The 24,961-nt window shown below is 37.2% G+C and overlaps 2 protein-coding genes across 2 annotated transcripts; both read left to right on the top strand.

The window, feature by feature from the left end:
- Positions 1 to 2,083: 2,083 nt before the first annotated feature.
- LOC104247696 (2-hydroxyisoflavanone dehydratase-like) lies at positions 2,084 to 3,226 on the top strand. Its single transcript, XM_009803773.2, has one exon. The coding sequence runs from the start codon at positions 2,134 to 2,136 to the stop codon at positions 3,193 to 3,195; it is 1,062 nt and encodes a 353-aa protein (XP_009802075.1). The 5' UTR covers positions 2,084 to 2,133; the 3' UTR covers positions 3,196 to 3,226.
- Positions 3,227 to 18,795: 15,569 nt separating this feature from the next.
- On the top strand, positions 18,796 to 24,961 carry LOC138877336 (uncharacterized). The gene is made up of 7 exons (XM_070156939.1): positions 18,796 to 18,855; positions 19,023 to 19,125; positions 22,615 to 22,819; positions 22,997 to 23,547; positions 23,755 to 24,191; positions 24,569 to 24,647; positions 24,702 to 24,961. Exons 1-7 carry the CDS (start codon positions 18,796 to 18,798, stop codon positions 24,959 to 24,961), a joined length of 1,695 nt encoding a protein of 564 aa, XP_070013040.1.

Raw genomic sequence — 24,961 nt, 5'->3', positions numbered from 1 at the left:
TTTCCACCTATATTTTGAAGGTAAGTAATTTCTACCTATCTTGAGTTCAATACATAGATTTTGGGTAGATTTCAACATGAAATTTGGTAGAAATCATGGGTAAGATGAAAAACCTAGGGTTTGACAAGAATTAGATTTTTACCACGAAATTGATCATGAAACTTAGTGTTAATCATATATTTATGTTCCTTAGGTCATGGGCAACAACTTCGTTTGAAAATTTCCGAAATTCACGCATGTGGGCCCGGGGGTGAATTTTAGGAATCTTACCTTTGGGGTTAGGTAATTATTTTAATTGTTAATATATGAACTTTTGAACCTATAATGATTAGTTTTTACACTATTTGAATAGTTTTGGAATGTTCGGCTCCGATTTGAGGGTTTGAGCGCATTCTTGAGTTTGGAAGTAGGCTTTGAGGCGAGGTAAGTCTCTTTTCTAATCTTGTAAGAGGAAAATTTTTCCCTAGGTGAACTTAATTAATATGTGATTAATTGTGGGGGCTACGTACGCACGAAGTGATGAGAGTCCGTACGTAGCTACTATTCCTGATTATGTCTGGGTAGTTTTAGGTTCATACCATGCTTGAGGATACTATTACTTGATTATATTTGTTATTGTGATAGATGGGTACCAAGTTGAGAATTTCAAGCATTTAAAAGCTTCATATTGAAATGTCTATATTTTTAAAAGAATCAAGAAAAATGTTACGATTTATTTATAAATTGATATTTGATCGCGTCGCACGTATGATCCGCGAGCGGGATAATTTTTTGAATTTATATTTGACTGCGCCGCACGTATGATCCGCCAGCGGGGTAATAGATGCATCTATGGTTCGCACCATTCGACCCTCGGCAATATATAATTTACATTTATGTTGGATCGGGTTGAACGTCCTCAGTGGAATTTGTGTGTGATAATAGAACCGGAAGCCCTTTTATTAATTGGTATCAACTTACTGTTTTAGAGATCATTTGTTTCTAATGAAGGAAGTGTTTTGAGTTCTTAAATTTGATGGAAGAACTGTTCAATTATTTCTTGATCTGAGTTTCTTTCTAGTTCTGTATATCATGCTTATTTAAAATCACATTATTATATTGTTGGTCATAGTAAGTGTCGGAGTCAACCCCTCATCACTACTTCGAGATTAGACTAGATACTTACTGGGTACAAATTTATATGTACTCACGCTACACTTCTGTACTTGAGGCAGGTGCATCTTGCCACCAGTCCGGCGCGTAGATTGATTTCCCCAGCTTGAGACTTCCCGGTGAGTTGCCCTTTTGAGCCATCCTGCAGTAGTTGGAGTCTCTCTTATGCTTTATTTTCTGTCAATTTCCTTTCAGACAGTAGGCTAGCATTTATTTTGTATATTCTACTAGATTGCCCACATACTTGCGGCACCAGGTCTTGGCATACACATTAGTAGACTTATGGTTTTGGTTTGCTCACATGATTACGATTCGTAGTAATTGCTTCCATCTATTTATGTTAAAGTTGCAAACTCCTAAATCATTTCTTTAAATAGGGAAATAGCTATTGTTTACAAATTTATCTAAAACGGGAAATTAATAGTTAATCAATGTTGATTTGCCTAACAACGATGTTAGGCGTCATCACGCCTTGGATCGTGACCGACTGACCGTGAAGGTTATTATGGTATTAGCTAGAAGCTTTAATGATGATATTTGAATCGGCCGAAGAGAAAAAAGTATAATGGGTAAGATTACTATTAAAAGGAATGTTTGATATCTTAAACAAATCTTCTGAGATAAAGGTGCAATTTACTCCAATTTTTAATAAGAAAAGTTTCAGATCTAGTGAAGAGCATGCGCTATTGGCTAGTGGCAACCTGCACCCTCCTTACCTCACACAACAACTTGGAACCTTTATCAATAGCCATTCCATTTTATATGACATGTTTTTAAAACGAATTAGTTATAATAATTAAAAACTATTTCATTAGATATTTCATTTATTTTTTCCTTAAATGATATGTGGTATCAAATCTGCCACGTCATTATTCCATCACACACACACATTTAATATTGGTCCTCATTTGGGTCATAAAAAAGTTCAATAAAATCTACTGCAATTGGACGGCCCATTCACTCGTCTCCTTTAATAACACAATGGCACAAAATTTCACTCATCTTCGTTTTCCTTTATCATTTCTGATTATTTGCCTATATATCGATTCGACCCTTGCGGAGAAAGCTCAGAACTTCTATCCATTTTTTAGGGTTGATACTGATGGAACTATTCACAGATATCAAGAGGCCAAGTTTGTCCCTCCATCATTCAATCCCGAAACAGGAGTCCAATCCAAAGATGTAACCATTTTGCCAGAACAAAATGTATCAGCGCGTCTTTACCTTCCCAAAATCAGTGGAAAAAACCAGAAATTTCCTCTGCTTGTATACATCCACGGGGGCGGATTCTGTACTGGGTCAGCTTCTTCTCCCATGTATGATAGTTACCTTCACAAGCTAACTGCTGAGAGTAATACAGTTGCTGTATCCATTGAGTACAGATTAGCACCAGAGTACACAATCCCAGCGTGTTATGATGATTCATGGGCTGTAATGAAATGGGTTGAGCAAGGGACAGATCCATGGCTCAAAGAACATGCTGATTTTTCACGAGTTTATTTGGCTGGTGATAGCGCCGGAGCTAATATTGCTCATAACATGATGGTTCGTGCAAGTGAGGAAAGTCATTTTTCCCCTACCCTAATTGGAATGGCACTAATTGATCCTTATTTCGGTAATGATAAGCCCGATTCACTTTGGACTTATTTATGCCCAAAAACCACTGGGATTTATGATCCAAGATTCAATCCAGCAGCTCATCCTAGGTTGCTGTCGAAGTTGAATTGCTCCAAGGTTTTAGTTTGTACTGCAGGTAAAGATTTTTTGAGGGACAGGGCTTGGACTTACTACGAGAACCTGAAGAAAAGTGGGTGGAAAGGTGAAGTTGGGATAAAGGAGATAGAAGGGGAGGATCATGTCTTCCATTTATATAACCAAACCTCCGAGAAAGCCAAGATCTTGATGAAATCGGTGGTCGACTTCTTGGTTTATGATGATTCTTCGCAACAAGTGAATTTAGGATCTAAAGTTAGTGAATTTAGCATGAGTTTAGTCGTATTTGCATTTAATCTTTTTTGCTTATGTATACATAAATCAAGTTAAAGCAATAGATTCAGTTAAATTCACGTCTGTATCATGAAGTGTATTATTGTGCATATACTGGCCTGTGTTGGTTAGTTTTAAGTAATTAGAGTTTACAGTTGTTTTTGTTGCGGAAGCCAAATGTATATAGTGTGAATAAGTCACAACTATTATACCAAAAATTATGACAGCCACCAAATAATAAATAAGACAATAAAGCAACAATAAAGGGAACACCAGAATTTACGAGATTCGGCTAATTTTGCCTACTCCTCGGACACAACCAATATTTTATTTCACTCCAAAAATACAAGTGAAATAATACTAAAGAGAAAAGATACAAATGCCTTAAACAGATAAGAAGACAAATGAGAGGTGTGTTTAAATCCTAAACATTAAGCCTTCTTTTATAGGGGGAAAATCCCCCCAACTTTTGTTTTCCCACCGATGTGGGACAAACATTTTGCCAATTTCAACAAATCTCCACCTTGGCAAAATTCCACATCTTCAATTTTCTCTCAATAACAAATTTTGGTTGTGTCTTCATCTTCAATCTTCAGTGTTCAACAATGTTGATCAAATCCAAACAATGTTGAAACTTGATCGCAGTCACCACCTTTGTTAGCATATCAGCAGGATTCTCCGTAGTATGAATTTTCTTCACTGTGACTCCTCCTTCTTCTATGATTTCTCGTACGAAATGATACCGAACATCAATATGCTTCGTCCTTGCATGATAAACTTGGTTCTTCGCTAATTGAATAACACTTTGACTATCACAAAAAATTGTGATACCTTTTTGTTCAACACCAAGCTCCTTTAGCAATCCTTGAAGCCAAATTGCCTCCTTCACAGCCTCTGTAATAGCCATGTACTCTGCCTCTGTTGTAGACAAAGCAACTGTTGACTGCAAAGTAGACTTCCAACTAACTGGTGCCTTTGCAAAAGTAAACACATAACCAGTAGTTGATCTTCGTTTGTCCAGATCACCCGCAAAATCTGAGTCACAATATCCAACTACAGACTGATTGTCTTCCTGCTCAAAAACTAACCCGACATCTACAGTATTATGAATATACCGTAGAATCCACTTCACAGCTTGCCAATGCTCCTTCCCTGGATTGTGCATATATCTGCTAATAACTCCAACAGCTTGTGAAATGTCAGGCCTTGTGCAAACCATTGCATACATCAAGCTACCAACAGCATTTGCGTATGGTACCTTTGACATATACTCTCGTTCAGCTTCATCCATTGGCGACATAGTAGTACTTAGCTTAAAATGGGAAGCAAGTGGAGTACTAACTGGCTTAGTCTTGTCATCTATGCCAAAACGTTGAAGTACTCTCTTCAAATATTCCTTTTGAGATAAACAGAGTTTCTTTGAACGTCTATCTCTAATTATCTCCATGCCAAGAATTTTCTTTGCCTCACCCAAATCCTTCATCTCGAACTCCTTCTTCAGTTGAATCTTCAACTTATCAATTTCTTCCGAATTCTTGGAAGCTATCAACATATCATCAACATATAGGAGAAGATATACAAAGGAACCATCTTTAAGCTTGTGCAAATACACACAATGATCGTATTTGCTTCTCTTGTACCCTTGCCGCAACATAAACTCGTCAAATCGCTTGTACCATTGTCTAGAAGATTGTTTCAATCCGTACAACGATTTTTCAAGTTTGCACACCATATTTTCTTTTCCAGCAACTTTGAATCCTTCTGGCTGAGTCATGTAGATTTCCTCCTCCAAGTTTCCATGTAAAAACGCAGTTTTTACATCCATCTGAACTAGTTCCAAATCCAATTGTGCTACCAAAGCCAACATAATTCTAATGGAGGAATGTTTTACAACTGGAGAAAACACTTCATTGTAATCAATTCCCTCCTTTTGAGCATATCCTTTGGCCACCAATCTTGCTTTGTAGCGAACATCTACTTGGTTAGGAAATCCTTCCTTCTTTGCAAATACCCATTTGCACCCAATTGCTTTCTTTCCCTTCGGGAGATTGGCCAATCTCCATGTATGATTCTGATGAAGGGACTGTATTTCATCATTCATGGCAATCCTCCACTTATCTTCTTCTGAACTTTGGACAACGTCTTTATAAGTAGTAGGAACATCATCAGCTACAATTGAGGTTGCACAAGCAACCGTCTCTATGAGACGAACAGGTTTCGTTATTGTTCTTTTTGGCCTGCTGGTTGCTATTGATTCAAGTTGTTGTTGAGGTTCCTGAGTTGGAATCTCCTCTACTGGCTCTCCTTCCAGAGGGTAATCTTCATTTGTTTCCTCCTCTGTTTCTTGTGTAGGAAAAATAAATTTTCCCTCAAACTCCACCTGCTTAGAAACACCTTTATTTTGTTTGGTGTCTTCTGTTACCTTATTTACCATAGCAGATTCATCAAAGGTAACATCTCTGCTGAATATTACTTTCTTTGTCATAGGACACCATAAGCGATATCCTTTGACTCCAGAAGTAATTCCCATAAAAATAGCCTTCTTTGCCCTTGGATCCAATTTTGACTCCGTCACATGATAATATGCAGTTGAGCCAAACACGTGCAAAGAGTTATAATCTACAGCAGGTTTTCCATACCATTTTTCAAATGGTGTCTTGCCATCAATAGCAGCAGATGGTAGACGATTAATGAGGTGGCATGCATATGTAATTGCCTCAGCCCAAAATTCTTTGCCCAAGCCAGCATTGGACAACATACACCGTACCTTCTCCAGCAAGGTCCGGTTCATACGTTCTGCCACTCCATTCTGTTGTGGTGTATGTCTAACAGTGAAGTGTCGGACGATGCCATCATTTTCACAGACCTTATTGAAATGATCATTTTTGTATTCACCTCCATTGTCTGTGCGAATACACTTGATCCTCTTGCCTGTTTGATTCTCCACCATCGTCTTCCATTTGAGAAAAATTCCCAACACTTCATCTTTGCTCTTCATTGTATACACCCATACTCTTCGGGAAAAATCATCAACAAAGGTTACAAAATAGTGCTTCCCACCCAATGAAGGTGTTTTGGAAGGACCCCAAACATCAGAGTGTACATAATCCAAAATGCCTTTAGTATTATGGATCGCTGTACCAAATTTAACCCTTGTCTGTTTCCCTTTAACACAATGCTCACAAAACTCCAAGTTGCAAGCCTTGACTCCTTTTAACAATCCTTGATCTGATAGAGTTTTCAAGGATTTTCCTCCAGCATGTCCCAAGCGCATGTGCCATAGCTTGGTTGCTTCTGCCTCTTTGTCGTCACTGGATGTCACTGTCGCTGTCCCAATAACTGTACTGTCACGATAGCGGTACATATTATTATTCTTCCGATTAGCCTTCATTACCACTAGTGCACCGGAGCATACTCTCATCACTCCATTTTCTGCAATGATTTTGAACCCTTTTGATTCCAGGGCTCCCACAGAGATGAGATTCTTCTTCAAATCCGGTACATATCGAACATCTGTTAATGTTCTGATCATTCCATCATGGTTCCTTAATCGTATTGAACCAATGCCATATGAGGTAAGAGGGTTGTTATCCGCTGTGTGGATGACTCCATATTCTCCTTCTTGAAATTCCACAAACCAGTCCCTGTTGGGACACATATGATGGCTACAAGCCGAGTCCATCAACCATATGTCTGATGATGTTAATGACTCTATTGTAACTAATGAGAAGTCTGAATCATCACAATCAGCTACATTTGAATCCATAATGGCCTTTCCATTATTATATTTGGCCTTATTCTTCAACTTCGGACAGTCTTTCTTCCAGTGCCCTTTTTCTCGACAAAAGGCACATTCATCTTTGCTGGGTCTGGATCTTGACTTGGATCTTCCCTTCTTTGTCCTCGTTTGACTTTGAGGACGACCCCTCACAAATAGTGCTTCTCCTTCTCCGCCCTTCTGTTTTTCTCGCTTTCTTTGTTCATAGCTGTACAAAGCCGAACAAACTTCTCTGAGAGAAACTTCGTCATTTCCATGGAGTAGAGTAGTTTCAAGGTGCTCGTACTCATCAGGAAGTGACGCCAACAACATCAAGGCCAAGTCACCATCATCATAAGTTGTATCCATATTTTGCAAATCTGTGACCAACTTATTGAAACTGGTGATATGTTCATTCATCGTGGTACCAGGAACATAGGTGAAGTGAAACAGTCTCTTCTTCATGTACAATTTATTTTGACTGTTTTTCTTCAAAAATTTATCCTCCAGTGCTTTCCATAATTTACTTGCAGAAGTTTCCTTTGTGTATGGATATTTCTGCTCTCTAGCAAGGTAGGATCGAATGGTACCGCAAGCAACACGGTTGATAATTCTCCAATCTTCTTCTCCAATAACATCTGGTTTCTTTTCTTCAATGGCCAGATCTAGCCCTTGTTGAAAAAGGACATCTAGAACCTCGCCTTGCCACATCCCAAAATGTCCGGACCCGTCAAAAATTTCTACCGCAAATTTCGCATTTGACACAATTCTTGTCATAAGCGAAGATGCCAATGATGACGTATTGTTGACACTTGATGTAGATTCTTCTTGTTTATTGTCTCCCATATTTGACACAAATATTATTTAATAGCTAACGACACAAATCAAGATTATTTCTTTTCTGATGTAGAAGATCAGACTAAGCTGCAACCACAGAGCATACTAAGACAGAACCTTGACTCAGTTACCAAGATAAATCTTTTCTGATGTGGAAGATCAGAGTATGCTGCAACCACAGAGCATACTTAGACAGTACCTTGGCTCTGATACCAATTGTTGCGGAAGCCAAATGTATATTGTGTGAATAAGTCACAACTACTATACCAAAAATTATGACAGCCACCAAATAATAAATAAGGCAATAAAGCAACAATAAAGGGAACACCAGAATTTACGAGGTTCGGCTAATTTTGCCTACTCCTCGGACACAGCCAATATTTTATTTCACTCCAAAAATACAAGTGAAATAATACTAAAGAGAAAAGATACAAATGCCTTAAACAGATGAGAAGACAAATGAGAGGTGTGTTTAAATCCTAAACATTAAGCCTTCTTTTATAGGGGAAAAATCCCCCCAACCCTTCTTTTCCCACCGATGTGGGACAAAAGGTTTTGCCAAACTTCAACAGTTTCCACTTATGATGATGTGTTTGTTTAACCAAAAATTGGGATTTCGGTCAAAGCTCTCGGTTACTGATAATCAAATAGAAATAAGAATAATTGATAAATAGTAGCTGAATATAATGCAAAGTAAATCAATATATTTCAATAGTATTTCGTGTCCTTACAAAATAATTAGTCTTCTCCTTTTATAGCTATCTCTAGGTAATACATTTTGTTTCTACCATGGCAGAGCTATTATTGACAATTAATGACATTTAATGGCCTTTAATGTAACGTTACAATTGGTAATCATATTTGATTCATTACAGATTCCTTAACGTTTTCCGTATTTAATGCCCAATAATATGTATCTAAACCTCAGTTACTATCAAATTCATTCTCTTTAATCATAAAGAGATTCGAGCGTCTATCTTTCTGAATATCTGCATGTGCATGTTGAAGCTTGTGCCTCTTTGATTATTCTTTGCCACCTATCCTCCTTTGACTAGTTCACGTGTCATGACGTGTCATCTTATAATAACTTCCATATATGATCTTAATTTTTCCCAATACAGATAGTCCCCCCCACTTGCCATTTATTCATCAATAGAATATTTGGGAAGTGGATCTCATTAAAGTGGGAATATTTGCCGCCATTAATTCTTCCCTAGAACTGGTGCTTCATCTGTCACTTCCATTTAATGTATGTGACACGTGGCGTCTCCTGATTGATTCTACAATCTTCCAGTGTCTTTTAAGGCTTTTTTCGGCTTCACCAATTACGAAACGACAGTTCTCATTATGATGTTTCTATCATTGTACAGTTTTCTTTGACGGTTGCTTCTGACTATAAATATAACTTTTTACCTTTTTCTTTTTCACAAAAAATTAGAGTATTCAATTCTAATTTTTTTCTTCTTCGTACTACAATGTCTTCTTCAAACCCTAACCCTCGGAGAGTCCCCATTGTTGACAACCTTCCTCTTGCTCCTGTTAGAAGTAGAAGAGGGGGAAGGCTCCGTAGTTTAGGGTCTTCTTCATTACGAGGCTCCTCTATTCCTTCATCGAATTCTACTCCACCTTCTAGAACCAGGGGTTCACTTTCTTAAAGATCTTTATCTAGGACTAAAGAACCCACTGAACCTCTTCGTGAAACTTTAGTGGATGAAATTGTTCCTGCAGAACTATCTTTCTACAATGATAGAGAATCCATCAGAAACCAACTATGTTCCTTAGATCGTGCTGACATCTACCCGACTCAAATTACTGAAGGCCTGATTTCTGTAGTTCGTAGAGATTGTCATTGGAGTCATGACTTCCCCATTATAATCCCCAATGCAAACCAAAGAATCACTTCTTATTTAATTGGATTTTCTTTTGGTTATACATACCCTTTCACATTGGATTTCAAACCTGCTATTGACCCTGTTATCCTCGAATTCTATCGCTTTTTCAATGTTTGCTTAGGACAAATTGGCCCCATCATGTGGAGGGATGTTGCTTGCTTGAGGCATTTGGCCAATGCTGGTATGCCTTTTACATTTTTTCATTTAATCTATCTTTATTCTCCCAAACTCTTTCGCCAAGGGATCTTTTCTTTAGTGGAAAGAAGCAAAAGAGTTATGGTAAGTCCAAAAGACGATAAAGACCGTGGTTGGTACACCAGGTTTGTTGCTACCCCCACAGTTAGTTTAGTGGGTAAAGAGAATGTTTCCTTTCCTGAGAAGTGGAATTTTGCACGTGAGTTTTCTTCTTAATAACTTTCTCATACCTTTTTCTCAATTCTGATGGTCATTATTTTAATTTTCTCTTCTTTTTCAGCAACCATGGAGTTGTTGATGAAATTCACAACTTCCGTGGTTGGGTAGGAAAGCTATTAAATGTTGCTCTGATGGAAAAGGAAAGCTACTGTTGATCAAGACTCTGAAGAGGAGGACGAACAAGACGGGGATTCTTTGATAAAAAAGCCATGGGCTAGAAGACGCATTGTTTAAGATGAATGGTAGGAAAGCTATTAAATGTTGCTCTGATGGATGGTAGGTCCTGAAAAAACCTTTCTCATCGGTTTGGTTGGAAAGTGAAAACTCACGGTAAGTGCTTCTTTCCCTTATATTCTTTGCATTTCTAGATACTTCTTTCTTTAGAAATTACTTTGACCCTTCTTGTTGTCAGGGTTTCCTATTCGAGGCATAAGTGTTGATGCATTCGTAGCTTCCAGAATTTCTTCGAAAAGAGCACAAGAGATAATTTTGGGTTCTTCACCGAAAAGGAAAGCTACTGTTGATCAAGACTCTGAAGAGAAGGAAGAACAAGACGGGGATTCTTTGATAAAAAAGCCACGGGCTAGAAGACGCATTATTTCAGATGATGAAGCACTCCCCCTCGTTCTATTCCTTCCACCGAGCCTGTTGAAGACTCGCTGGTGATTTCTGATGATGATACTCCCGTTGTTGTTCCTGATGTTGTTGATCAACGTTTTGCTCGTGGGTTTGATAATGAAAATTTGGGTCCAATTTCTGACGAAGTGCCCCTTGCCTCTTTTTCCATGTCTGTCCCTATGACATCTTCTCTACCTGTTGTGACTGTTGATAACTAGGGATTTTAACGCATTTTATACTCCTTCTTGCTTACGCTTTGATTATAAATTCATACAAAATAGTCCCAAAAGACTCATAAGTTGTGCTTGATTGAAGGTTTGATCAACAAAGTGACAAGATATCAAAGATCATCTCAAAAGGAGTGAAACTTGCACAAGTACCAAAGACAAGACAAACTCAGGAAAAACAGGCCTAGTGCGGTCGCACTACACTTTGTGCGGTCCACACTAGGGAGATTCAGAGAGCTAGTATTTCAGGTATTAAGGCAGTGCGGCCACAGAAGGTTTTGTGCGGTCCGCACTGAAGGCAATGCGGCCGCACTACCATTCTGTGCGGTCCGCAGATCCGAGGTTCAGAGAGGGTGAAGTTGGAGCTTTCAAGCCTGTGCGGTCCGCGGTCCAGTTTGTGCGGACCGCACTAGAAGCCTCCGCGGCCGCAGTCCATTCTGTGCGGTCCGCGGAACCTGAGTTCAGTGAGTCAAGTTTTAAAGTTTAAGAGCGGGGCATTTTTGTCCAGTTTTTCCAGCTTAGTATAAATAGAATTTTTTTCCATTTTTAGGGTATCAGACATTTTAGAATAGTTGTTGCGCTCGTGGGAACATATCTTGTAGCCATTTTAGGCATTTTTACTTACTTTTTATCATTGAATCTTTGTATTTAGCTTAGCAATTAATTAATATATGTTCATCTTCATCTATTTCTCTATTTTTCTCTTAAAGTATGAGTAGCTAGACCCATTAGCTAGACCCTAGTATGGGCAATTGATGGGTGTTGCAATTTAGGGCTAGATTGACTATGGGTGTTTGCTATTTGGGTTAATTTCATGGTTTAATTATTGAATTAGTGGTTGCAAACACTAGTTTGTGCTAAGTTGACTTGGGTTCTTCTTGAGAAAGAGAGCCTAAGTCTCCGAAATTGATCCAACAAGGAATTGGGATGTACTCAAGAGAATTGATAGTCCCAATTAAAAGGTTAAACCTCGAGAGAGTAATACCCGACTTGAACTCTAGTTGCTTGAGCAAATATGCATACCCAGTTGGTCTTGAGAAAGTCAATTGGGCAAAATCATTCTTTCTACCGAGAGGTGTGAGAGTGGGTAATATCGAGCAACGGTTATAACATATTCCACAATCATGTCAATCGTGTCTTAGATGCAATTACCCGTCAATTGGCCACCTAGGTGAAAGTCGCCATAGTGTCTTTTAGAATATTTGAACAACTTGTAGCATTTTACTTTTAGCTTAATCTAGTTGCAATTATAATTTGTAGTTTGATAATAGTAGAATTATTAAGTAAACCCAAAAATGAATAGAAGTGAAATTTGGAACCAATACGCAATCCCAACCTAAATAGATACTCAACTACCTTTCTAGTTCTCTGTGGAAATCGATCCCGACCCAAAATCGGGTAAAAGCTATTGCGATCCTCTCTCGTTACTTTTTAATGGTGCGGAGTAGGCTGTGATCAACTGTTGCTGTTGCTGCTCTGCCTCAGGCTGTTTTGACTCCTTCCACAGTTCCTTCTACAACTGTTCAACACACTGAGGTTGGTTCCTCAAGTGGAAGTGAAGCTATGAAACAGGTTATCATCGAGGTCCCTGTCGATGGTAATCTTTTGAGAAAATCAGGTGGGGCTGATATGTGGTTGAAACCCCTGATTGGACCAATCGAGAGAGCCAAGCTTGAGAGCAACAACTCTTTGACTTGGATGAACGACATAATACAATCATCATTAAAGGTATTCCTTTTAATGATTTACTATTCCCCTTTTATTAAGGTTCTTACCTTTTTTCTCTTTTCGTTTTTCTTTTTAGATCAACCTCGTTGGTACAAAAATGATGAAGATGGTTTCTCACAAGGAGCAATTAATACATGAGTATCAAGTTGAAGCAGACAACTGGAGAGAACAATATGAAAGCCTTCAAATTGATATGGAAGTGTTAGAAGAGAGCAAGTGCACCTTAGAGCAGCAGGTAAGGGTTTTAACTTCAGAGTTGGCGGTTGAAAAAGCTTCCTCAAGCCAAGCTGGTAAAGACAAGAATCTCCTTAAGACATCTTTTTCCAAGCAACTCTCCAAGGCTAGTGAAGAAATCAGAGAGTTGAAGGCTCTCTTAAATGAAAAAGAAGTGTATGCCGGTGAACTTGTGCAAACTCAGACTCAGACTCAGACTCAAGAAGACCTCAGGGGGTCTTCTGATAATATGCATTCCTTAGAAAGTTCACGTGCTTCTCTTCAAACTTCTTACGATTCTGCCTTGGCTGAGAATGAGAAGCTTAAAAGTGAAATTGCTGAATGGGAGAAAGATTACGGGATTCTTGAGGACAAGACCGCAATTGAAATGAGTTGGGCGTTTTTAAATACTCGCCATGATACCCTTGTGGAAGTTAGCCAAGAGAACTTTAACTTGGAAGCTGGGTTAGCTAAAACAAGAGAAACTATTGAAAAGACTCAGCAGAGCCAAGACTTTCCCTCTCCCGTGGCTGAAACTTCTGGAAATATTGAAGATGATATGGGTACGGTGAATGTTCCAATTCCTTCAAGTCAACTTAAGCCTACTGTTGTTGATGATCCTGCTTTGGTTCTTTCTTCAACTCCTCAGTGACAAGTTTATGATATGAGACTCCCTTCTTTTTTTTGGTGGAATGTGGTTACAACCCTTGGTCCCATTTGAGGGTTTGTTGAAAACATCAAGTCTCCAGACCTTTTTCGGGGCATTTTGTATAAGTGACTCTTAGTTTATGACTAAGTTCATACTTAGTCTAAACTTTTTAATATTAAGAAGTTTTCGTAGTTATTTTGAACTTCTATCAAGTTTTAAATTTGCACTTTTATTTTATAAAATGCTTTCTTAACTTTATGAATGTTTAAATCAATCATGCATTTTATAAAAGACGGCCCTTTTATATTCGACACTTAATGAGGAAGACGTCTCAACTTCATAATGGTATAAATGTACGGCAAAAGAAATAAGAATACACATGTTTCTTGAAATAACTTTGATAATTTTGTATTTGAACTTTGTCAAGTTTTAAATAACACCTTACATGTATTTAAATAACTTCTATAACTTTTTCGTAACTGTTTTCTTTACAACAAATTTCAAAAAAGAAATAAAACACGAGGTTTTTATTTATAACCTGTTTTAGTACATTGCCTTTAACCTAACTATGATAAGGTTTTCTTTGGCTTTGGTTCGTAACTTTGCTCTGCACTTGACTCATTCATTGAGTAAACTTTTCAGGCTTGAACATTGATTATTTCCCAATCTTCTCTGCCTTCATTATACATATGCCTATATATATTATAGTCCCCCAAGTGTTTCAGCTCTGAAGTATGAAGTCTCGAGCACTTGATTATTTCTCTTATTTGGTCCTTTTCCTGAAAATGATTAAAACATATGGGACTCGGAGATACGATTATAGATAAAGACTGCTTAACCCGTCTTAATTTCTATCATAATAGTTGTAACCCTAGACCGGAAATTTATTTTCTTCCACATGCCTTGCAGGTCATGATTTATCATTTAGTGTGGGTTAGCTTTTTGCCTATCATCTAAAATCGTTAGTAAAATTTTAACAATTCAAAAATAAAATTATAAAATGAGGATAACTGGCCATGGGTACTCCTTAGAAATAGTATCTCTTTAGGTGAACGGTATTCCAATGTGAAGGTAATATCTTGTCATCCATTATTTCCAGCTCGTATGCTCATTTTCCCGCGATACCGTGAATCTTGTAAGGTCCTTCCCAGGTTGGACTTAATTTTCCCGCATTAGCCGCTTTCGTGGATTGAAAAACTTTATTGAGTACGAAGTCCCCAATCTTGAAGTATCTTAGGCGAGCTTTCCGATTATAGTATCATTCTATGACTTGTTTTTGTACTGTCATTCTTATTAATGCAGCTTCCTTTTTTCCTTCAAGTAAATCAAGGTTTATACGCATTTCATCTTTATTGGATTCCTCTGACGCTTGCGTGTACCTGGTGCTTGGCTCCCCTATCTCAATTGGTATTAAGGCTTCAGCTCCGTACACCAATGATAATGGTGTTTCACCCGTGCTTGTTTTTGCTATGGTGCAGTATGCCCATAAAACACCAGGTAGAAATTCTGGCCAATTGCCTTTGGATTCTTCCAATCGTTTCTTCAAATTGTTGATAATGACTTTATTTGTTGATTCAGCTTGTCCATTACCTACCGGATGGTAAGGCGTTGAGGTAATCCTTTTAATCTGCCAACTTAAAAAAAATTGTGATTTGTGCACCTATAAATTTCGGGTCATTATCACACACGATTTCCTTTGGTACACCGAATCGACATATGATATTTTGCTAAATGAAATCCCTGACTTTATTTTCTCGTACCTGTTTAAATGCTCCTGCTTCTATCCATTTAGTAAAGTAGACAGTGAGTACAAGCAGGAAATTTACCTTACCTTTTGCTTGTGGTAGTGGACCCACGATGTCCATCCCCCATTTCATAAAAGGCTACGGTGCAATTACCGGATGTAGTAACTCCGCAGGTCTATGCATGTTGTTACCGTATCTTTGGAACTTATCACATTTAGCCATGAAATTTTCCGCTTCTTCTTCCATTTTGGGCCAATAATAGCCTGCTCTAATCATGGTTCTTACCAGTGATCTTCCTCCTGCGTGATTTGTGCCCCTTGTGTATTTCTCTCATCACATATTCCTTTTGAGAAGGCCCGAGGCATCTTGCTAAGGGACCACCGAACATCTTTCGATAAAGATTGTCTTACTTTAAACAGTACCGACCAGCCTTTTTACGAAGCGCGTGAGCCTTTTTCTTGTCTTCAGGGACGGTTCCATACTGCAAAAAATTGACGATCTCGTTCCTCCAATCCCAGGTTAAGTTATTAAAATTTACCTCATTTTTGTCTGGTTCGAGTACTGAATGAAATAAATGAATTACAGAAGCATTTTGGTTGCTCGTCACGTCTACCGCAGATGCGAGATTGGCTAGGGCGTCTACCTCAACATTTTCCTCTATTGGTATCGGCGTAACTTTCCAGGCTTGGAATTGCCTAAGCAAATCTCGTACCTTCTCTAAGTATTGCTGCATTCGTGCTTCCCTGGCTGTATAAGTCCCTAGAATTTGATTAACTACGAGCTGCGAATCACTTTTGATTACGATCTAATTAATGCTAAGTTCACATGCCAGTTCTAAACCTGTAATCACAGCTTCATATTCTGCCTCATTGTTAGTCATAGGATGACATTTTATGGCTTGTCGAATGGTTTCACCCGTAGGTGGTACCAAAACAATTCCTAAACCTGCCCCTTCACTTTATATGAGCCATCAGTAAATAAGGTTCAAATTACCGGATTAGACCCATTAAACACTTGTAGTTCCTTTTCAGCTTCTAATTGTATCCTACGGCTAAAATCAGCCAAAAAATCTGCTAACACCTGAGATTTTATTGCGGTTCTAGGTTGATATGCGATGTCGTATTCACTCAATTCTATGTCCCACTTGGCTAACATATAACTCATACTCAATGGATAAGTAGTTACTATAGAAATAGGGTGGCATTGAAAATAAGGCCTTAGTTTTCTAGATGCCATGATTAGTGCAAGTTCAAGCTTTTCTAATTGAGGATATTGCGTCTCCGTATCTAATAATAATTTGCTAACATAATAAATTAGAGACTGTTTACCTTGGTCTTCATGAACTAAAATAGCACTCACCGCTACTTCTGAAACAACTAAATAAATAAGTAACCTATCCCCGACCTTCGGTTTTGCGAGCAACAGTGGATTTGACAGGTATGCCTTTAGATTTTTGAGCGCTTGTTGACATTCTTTGGACCATTCGAACTGGTCTTGCTTTTTAAGAGCCGAAAAGAATTTAAAACATTTTTCTGATGACTTGAAAATAAATCTTCCCAAGGCTGCAATTCTTCCCGTTAGTCTCTGCACCTCTTTCTTATTTGTAAGCATGTCAAGAATTTCTTCAATGACTTTAATCTGTGCGAGATTCACTTCAATACCATGGTTAGAAATAAGAAAACCCAAAAACTTACCTAATGAAACGCCGAATGCACATTTCTCGGGATTTAGCTTCATATTGAATTTTCGTAAGATCTAAAATGTATCAGACAAATGTGATATATGATCTCCTAATTGATGAGATTTGACAAGCATATCATCTATGTAGACTTCCATAGTTTTTCCTAAATGTTCTTGGAACATTTTAGTCACCAATCTTTGATACGTGGCACCAGCATTTTTGAGACCAAAGAGCATCATTTTATAACAATAAGTCCCCCTGTCTGTTATAAATGAAGTTTTTTCTTTATCTAGGGGATCTATTTTGATCTGATTGTACCCTGAATACGCATCTAAAAAGCTTAACAATTCATGTCCTGCAGTAGCATCAATCAGTTGATCTATGTGTGGTAATGGAAAAGAATCTTTAGGACATGCTTTGTTAAGGTCGTTGTAATCTACATAAACTCGCCATTTGCCATTTTTTTGGTACCACTACAGTATTGGCTAACCAATCAGGATACTTTACCTCTCGGATAGGTCCAATTTTTAATAGTTTTTGCACCTCATCTTGAATCACCTGATTTTTGAAAGTCCCCTGCTTTCTCTTCTTTTGCTTGACAGGCGGATACGATGGATCTTCATTAAACTTGTGAGTCATTACTTCCAGGGGTATTCCTGTCATATCAAAATGGGACCAGGCAAAACAATCCACGTTAGTTTTTAAAAATTTAATCAACTTACATGTCGTGTCGTGGCTTAAGTTGGCCCCAATGTATAATTTCCTTTCAGGCCATTGTGCAAATAACTCTACAGCCTCTAGTTCTTCAATTGTTGTTTTGATATTTTCATTTTCTTCTGGTTCTTGAATGGAATCGGGCCTTGAGTCTACATCTGTTCGTCCTTGTTCAGTTGAGGCTTGTGTCGTGGTATCCTCAACTGGATTCTGTAATTGCTACTTTTCTTCGTTTTTCGTACTTCAATCTGCTACAAAATTGATGCTCCTGGAAGTCTGTTGATCCCCACATATTTGACGTATTCCCCATGGTGATGGGAATTTAACAACTTGATGTAAGGTAGATGGAACAACATCCATCTCGTGAATCCAAGGTCTCTCGAGAATCATATTGTAAGCCATTTCCATCTCCACAACCTGAAATTTTGACAACCCCTTCTACGAAGGTTGTAAGTGTTACCTCACCTTTTGTCACAACGCTTGAATTGTCGAATCCAGACAAAGTATGTGCCTTAGGTACTAGCTTATCTTCAGCTTGCATCTCGTTTAGTACTCTTAGCAAAATAAGGTTCACGGAACTACCTGGTTCAATTAAAACTCGTTTCACATTAGTATCATGTACAAGTAGAGAGATTACTAGTGCATCGTTGTGAGGAGTTAATATGTCGTCCCCATTTGCATCATCAAATGTAATAATTTCTTCCTCCAAGACATGTCGGACCCGCTTCCCGTTGGGTAATTGTAACTTTAAAAACTTTATTGGCCGCCGTATATGTCACACCGTTGATTTCCTCGCCCCCACTTATAACATTAATGGTCCTTTTCGGAGAAGGAGGTTTAAGGGGCTCTTGCATGTTCTTCATGTGTGCTTGCTTACCTTTTTCACTAAATAATTCAGTAAGATACCCTTGCTTTAATAGATGGTCAACTTCACCTTGCAACAATCTACAATCTGCCGTTTTATGACCATGATCGTTGTGAAATTCACACGAGTGATCAGGATTGCGCCTGTTCGGATTTGACCTCATTTTTTTGGCCACCGCACCTTATCACCCATGCTTCTTAATACGTCCACTATCTCTGAAGTGCTTACATTAAAACTATAACCGCCAAATCTTGCCTTCAATTTCCTATCATCATCTCGCGTCTCTCGCGTGTTTCGATCGTTTCCAAATCTAGATGATGAACCTGACTCTCTATTCCTCAATCTATGATCAAACCTTGAATTATCCTACTTTGATCGTGAGTCTTTTCCTGCTGGGCCCATGTATGGGTCATATCTATTTTTATCGGACCTTTTTTCGGTTTCTGCTCGTCTCGAATTCATCTTCTCCTCTTTCTGAGATCGGGAGATAGTATATTCTTCTATCATTAGCTTCATGTTGTATCTATTGTAAACATCATTCCAGGTTGTTGCTGGAAATTCCCGCAGACTTTATTTGAGTCGTCTCGTGGCTTTTGAGATTTTCTCATTCAAATTACTGGCAAAAGCCATAGCTGCCCAGTTATCAGGTACGCGTGGTAACATCATTCTTTCATGTTGGAACCTATCCACGAACTCTCTAAGCAACTCTGAATCTTCTTGCTTGATTTTGAAAATGTCTTCCATTCTTTTTTCAACTTTTTGAGCCCCCGAATGTGCTTTGATAAATGAATATGAAAGCTCAGAAAAAAAATTTATTGAATTTTCGGGTAAGAGAGAATACCATGTTAATGCTCCCTTGGTGAGTGTTTCACCGAATTTCTTGACCAATACTGACTCAATTTCCTATTTGGTTAAATCGTTGCATTTCACACCAGTTGTGAATGCAGTCACGTGGTCTCGTGGATTAGTTGTGCCATCATACTTTGGAATATCAGGCATCTTGAACTTCTTCGGGATCGTCAACTGAGCAGCACTAGGCTTCCATAGTTGTTGTGAGTATTTATCCATATCTATTCCTTTGATTACAGGTGGTACTCCCGGTATTTGCTCTATGCGATCGCTTTGCTCCTTGAGCTGCTTCTGCAAGGTTAGAACTAAATTTTGCAAATCAGAATTAACTATGTTACCTGGTTCTCCATCACGAGACTCGCTGGGAGTTCCACCAGTGCCTGAATTAACGAGCCCAGAATTTGGTTTTGCAAAGTATTCTGATTCGGAGTTGGTGTTGGTGACGCAACTGGCAACTGGCTGATAAAAGCTCGGAGAACGTTACTGACTTGTTGAGCAATTAGATTCTTCATAGCATCATCGAGTGCTTGTTCATTCGCAACTCCAGTATTTTGATTTGCCTCAAATCCGTTTTGGTTCGCAATCCCGTTGTTTGTTTTAGAGACATATGGAGTTCCTTCTCGTGACTAACGTTGTGAATTACACGGTGAGGGAAGTGGGGTCCTGTCACCCGTATCATTCTCCTGATTTTGAGGATCTTGTTGGTTGTTGTCGTTGTTATTTGACATGGTAAGTTTTTTTATGAAAGAATTGATTAAGAAAGCAAACGATTATCAGATTCCCGGTAACCGAACCAATTTATTTTACCAAAAATTGGGATTTCGGTCAAAGCTTATTTTAGAAGAACTCGGGTTACTGATAATCAAATAGAAATAAGAATAATTGATAAATAGTAGCTGAATATAATGCAAAGTAAATCAATATATTTCAATAGTATTTCGTGTCCTTACAAATGATCAGTCTTCTGCTTTTATAGTTATCTCTAGGTAATACATTTTGTTTCTACCATAACGAGCTATTATTGACAATTAATGACATTTAATGACCTTTAATGTAACATTATAATTGGTAATCATATTTGATTCATTACATATTTCTTAACGTTTTTCGTATTTAATGCCCAATAATACGTATCTAAACCTCATTTACTATCAAATTCATTCTCTTTAATCATAAAGAGATTCGAGCGTCTATCTTTCTGAATATTTGCCCGTGTCTGTTGAAGCTCGTGTCTCTTTGATTATTTTTTGCCACCTATTCTCCTTTAACTGGTCCACATGTCATGACGTGTCATCTTATAATAACTTCCATATATGAACTTAATTTTTCTCAATACAGTGTTATCAGAAATAACTGTCCATAAGGTCAAGTGATATCACCTGAAAAGTAAGGAGTGTAAGAAGATAGCCAGAAAGCTATTGAACATGTTAATATTGAATGATAATAGCGGTGCTAAGTTTTGAGAGAGGATTTAAAACTTATGAATTTGAAATTTTAGTTTTTTTAAGTTATTGTATTCTAAATTAATAATTAAAATATATTCTATGAATTTCACTAGACAAATATTGAATCTAACAAAAGTTATTAAGTAAGCGAACTCTGCATCGGAAGTCACGATATATGATAATATATTGACGTCTATGGCAGAGTAGTTGATAACATTGCTCAAACATACCAATATATAATCACACTAAATAAATAAAGACCTAACCGCATTATGTGTGCAGAAGATGAGTACGAGTGGTGGTAGGTGGTGAAATATTTACTCCATACGAACCATACCAGCTGTTAAATTAAAGTAAAAAATAACATTTATATTTATTATAGGTAATAGAACCGACAATGATATTTTTTTTTGGTCGATGAAAATGGATTGACAATGACATTATGTGCCGCGTACTATGACAATAATTGCCAAAGGGCCATAAAGGAAAACATTCACAATATGATAATGTAAAAATTGCACAGCCCATTTAACCTATACCCATTTTTTTAGGGATTTTTTCCTTCGTATACCATATATAAAATTTTATTACCAAATATGTGCATAGTATCTAAATTACCTGCCTAGTCCACATTTTTCCTACAATTTCTGTACCATTCGTTTATTAGGAATTAATAGGGCAGAATCTTCCCTTAATAACACGCGAAAAATCAGGAAAGAATCTTGGGATTGATTGATTCTACATTAAATTCAAGTTTTGAAACGGAAAGGAGATTTCGCATATGCGTAATTTACTCTTAAACTACAATTCAAAAATTTTAAAAAAAAGTATGAACAGTTTCAACAAACTACGAATAGCTTCAACAATTCAAATTGTAGAATTCAAATCTTCGAGATTCAACAACTCAACATTGCTATATTCTATTCTTCGTCGTTTTCAGAAATCAAATTGGCGATCATATATCTGTTCTTCATCTTTTTTTTTCTCAATCTAGAAATCCAAATAAACGAAAAAATTTAGAATAATACATCAGCAACAACACGCAATCATGTCCAAAATCGCAATCATGCTACAATTGAATGAGAATTGGGATAACTATGGCAGATTTAGAGATTTTGAAGTTGATGCCATTGTGGTAGATGAGAATGTAAGCTACATTATTCTGATTTCTACAATTGCAGAACAACTATCGATTGATACTTCAGAAAAATTATAGAAATCAAATACATGGTGAATGATAATTGCCCCCAATGGAGATTAGGAATGATATGGGGGTTCGTGTGTATATGGAGATCAAAAAGGAGAATAAAAACTTAGGTTCATATCTGTTATGTATAAGTGTACGAGATTTCAATATGGAATTGACAATCACCAACGATAACACAAGTGCAGGTTTGTATAGTTCGAAATTGCATAGAATTATGGTTTTACGGTATTATCTACAAAATTACTACATTTACCTACAATTAAACTACAAATCAGTTTAATGAAAGAATAAAGCAATGTTATTTTCAAAATTATCTACAAAGTTACTACATTTATACGACAAAATAAACTACAATCTATGATTAGAAATTGTTGATTTCAAAATGTTGTCTTCAAATAAAACTATAATCTATGTTTAGAACAAAATCTAGTCAAATAAAATACAAATCAGTTTAATTATGTACGAAGCAGTATTGTTTTCACAAATTTCTACAAATTGCAACAGTTATAGTACAATTTTACTACAATGTCTGACATCCTAAAATGGATGAATACAAAATTTTCACTGTATCTACAAATTATCTACAAAGATTCTACAAAATTATAATGACACTGTTTATCTTTATTATGATGCAGGTTCGTCTGGATCCCTAAAGTTACTTGATATGCCATGCTCTCCAGCTATAGAGGAATATCAAAGTGAAATAATAATAGAATCTACGCAAACTGCTATTGAAGAAGGACAAGTGTATCAGGACAAGCAAACTGTAGCTGCTGGAATGAAGCACTTTTCTGTGATGCACAAGTTCCAGTTCAGAGTTAAAAGATCTAGTAATAGAAGGTATGGAGATATTTGTGGAGAAAAGATCATTAAAAGCAGTGTTTTACTCAAGATATGTGTTTTTTAAACATTGTAGATAAATTGTAGTTAAATTGTAGTTTATGTTACTTTATGTTAAAACAGTCCTTTTGTTGCATCTACATTTATAATCTATATTAAATATTGTATTTTTTGTAGCTATTGGCTTGTATGCGTTGGTGAAAACTGTAAATGGCACTTCAAAGCAATGTCAATTAATGAATACGCAATGTTCAAGATAAGGAGTTTCAACCGACAACACACATGCTCCTTAATAGACGAAACATTCATACAACGGAACCATACTGCAGCTGTAGTTGGTAGCATGGTCATTCCAAAGTATTGTGATCCAAAGACTGTTTACACACCAAAGGACATACAAACTGACATGTTATCCGAACACGGAGTGAACCTAAGCTACATGCAAGTATGGAGAGCAAAGGAAAAGGCTTTACGGTTTTTGAGAGGGAATTCGGCTGACTCCTACAGCAAATTACCCAAATATTTTTATATTCTTGAGGAGACTTATCCTGGTTCAGTTGTTAAATTAAAGAAGACAGCAGATGAATGCTTCTTATACGCATTTGTTGCTCTTTGTACATCAATAAGTGGTTGGCAACATTGTAGGCCAGTAGTAGTGGTTGATGAGACATTCTTAAAGTCAGCCTACAGGGGGATTATACTGACAGCAAGCACCATGCATGAAGTAGGTAAAAAGTGTAAAAAATTTGCAGTTATTTTGTAGGCAGTCTATAAAATGTAGATACATTGTAGTAATTTTGTAGTTATTTTTAGCTATTACATAAAATGTAGATAAATTGTCTATATTATAAAGATATATTGTAGTTGTTATGTATTTATATTTTTATATACATGTTCAAAGCTGCCAATTAATATTTTATGAATTAATGATGTAGGTACAATCTTGCCCTTGACATATGTTGTGGTTGATTCTGAAAACGACGCATCTTGGAAGTGGTTCTTTGAGCAATTCAAGCAGGCATATGGTGAAAGACCTTCAATGTGTGTTGTTTCAGATAGGAATGAGAGTATACTAAAGGCAACATCAATTTTCTATCCGGCCATGCCACACTACTCTTGGATGTGGCATATTTGGACAAATATAAGGTCAAAATTCAAGAAAGGTCATCTACAATTACATGAATTGTACTTTGCTACAACACGGTCATACACTCTGGATGAATTTAATGAAAGAATGTCGAAGATTGAAGAGGTAGACCCGCGTGTGAAATCTTACCTGTATGATATTGGCTATCATATATGGTTAAGAGTACATGCAACAGTGAATAGAACGTGGACAATGACATCAAATATTGCAGAGTCGTTGAACGCTGTAACCAAATATGCAAGAGAGTTGTCGATATTTGACCTTTTAGAGTATATACGGACACTGCTAGAACGTTAGACCAACGAGAAGTTATTGAAGGCGAAGGATACTTTCACATTTCTTGGGTCCAAATTCAACAAAGAATTAGAGAACAACAGAACATTATCTCAGAAGCTTATAGTAAGATCTGTTTATTTGGTGCAGAAAAAATAAATTACTTAATATGCAGTGTTTCCAGATTGTAGATAAATTGTAGTCAAATTGTAGATAATTGTAGGTTATAGAAAAGGTGTAGAATATTTGTAGATAATTTGTAGATAAGCTGTAGATAATCTATTTTTATGATTGAGATAATATTTTTTCTGTTTGTTCTGTAATTGTAGGTGAGGGCTTCAACAGATCATATACATACTGTGTTACATGGTGTGAAGCGGTACATTGTGTGTCTAGAAAACAAAAAATGTAGTTGTGGCCAATTCTAACTTGAAGAACTTCCATGTGTGCATGCTTTGGCAGCATTAAGGCACATGAATGAAACATATGAAAACCATTGCTCTCCGTATTACACAAGGGAGAGCCTTCTGCGTACGTATGAAATACCAGTAAATCCTCTTCATCCACCGACGGGAGATAAAAGGCAGCCAGGGAGACCTCAAAAGGAAAGATATAAAACATATGATGCAATAAAGTCAAAGAAGTACAAGGTGTCATGTGAAAATTATGGAGGTGAAGGGCATAACAAAAGATCTTGCAAGAATGCGCCCAAGAAGAAATGA

The sequence above is a fragment of the Nicotiana sylvestris genome, chromosome 1, assembly GCF_000393655.2.
Source record: "Nicotiana sylvestris chromosome 1, ASM39365v2, whole genome shotgun sequence".
Taxonomy (NCBI): Eukaryota; Viridiplantae; Streptophyta; class Magnoliopsida; order Solanales; family Solanaceae; genus Nicotiana; species Nicotiana sylvestris.
Note: the sequence above shows the minus strand (reverse complement) of the source record. Positions and strands in the feature narration are given on the sequence as shown.

Bases quoted from the DNA above. Each gene is read 5' to 3' on its own strand.
- LOC104247696 (XM_009803773.2), top strand. From the start codon at position 2,134: ATGGCACAAAATTTCACTCATCTTCGTTTTCCTTTATCATTTCTGATT.
- LOC138877336 (XM_070156939.1), top strand. From the start codon at position 18,796: ATGAACCTGACTCTCTATTCCTCAATCTATGATCAAACCTTGAATTAT. The intron at 19,126-22,614 runs GTACGCGTGGTA...ATTATGATGCAG, and splicing joins CATAGCTGCCCAGTTATCAG to GTTCGTCTGGATCCCTAAAG. The intron at 24,192-24,568 runs GTAACCAAATAT...CTGTAATTGTAG, and splicing joins TTGCAGAGTCGTTGAACGCT to GTGAGGGCTTCAACAGATCA.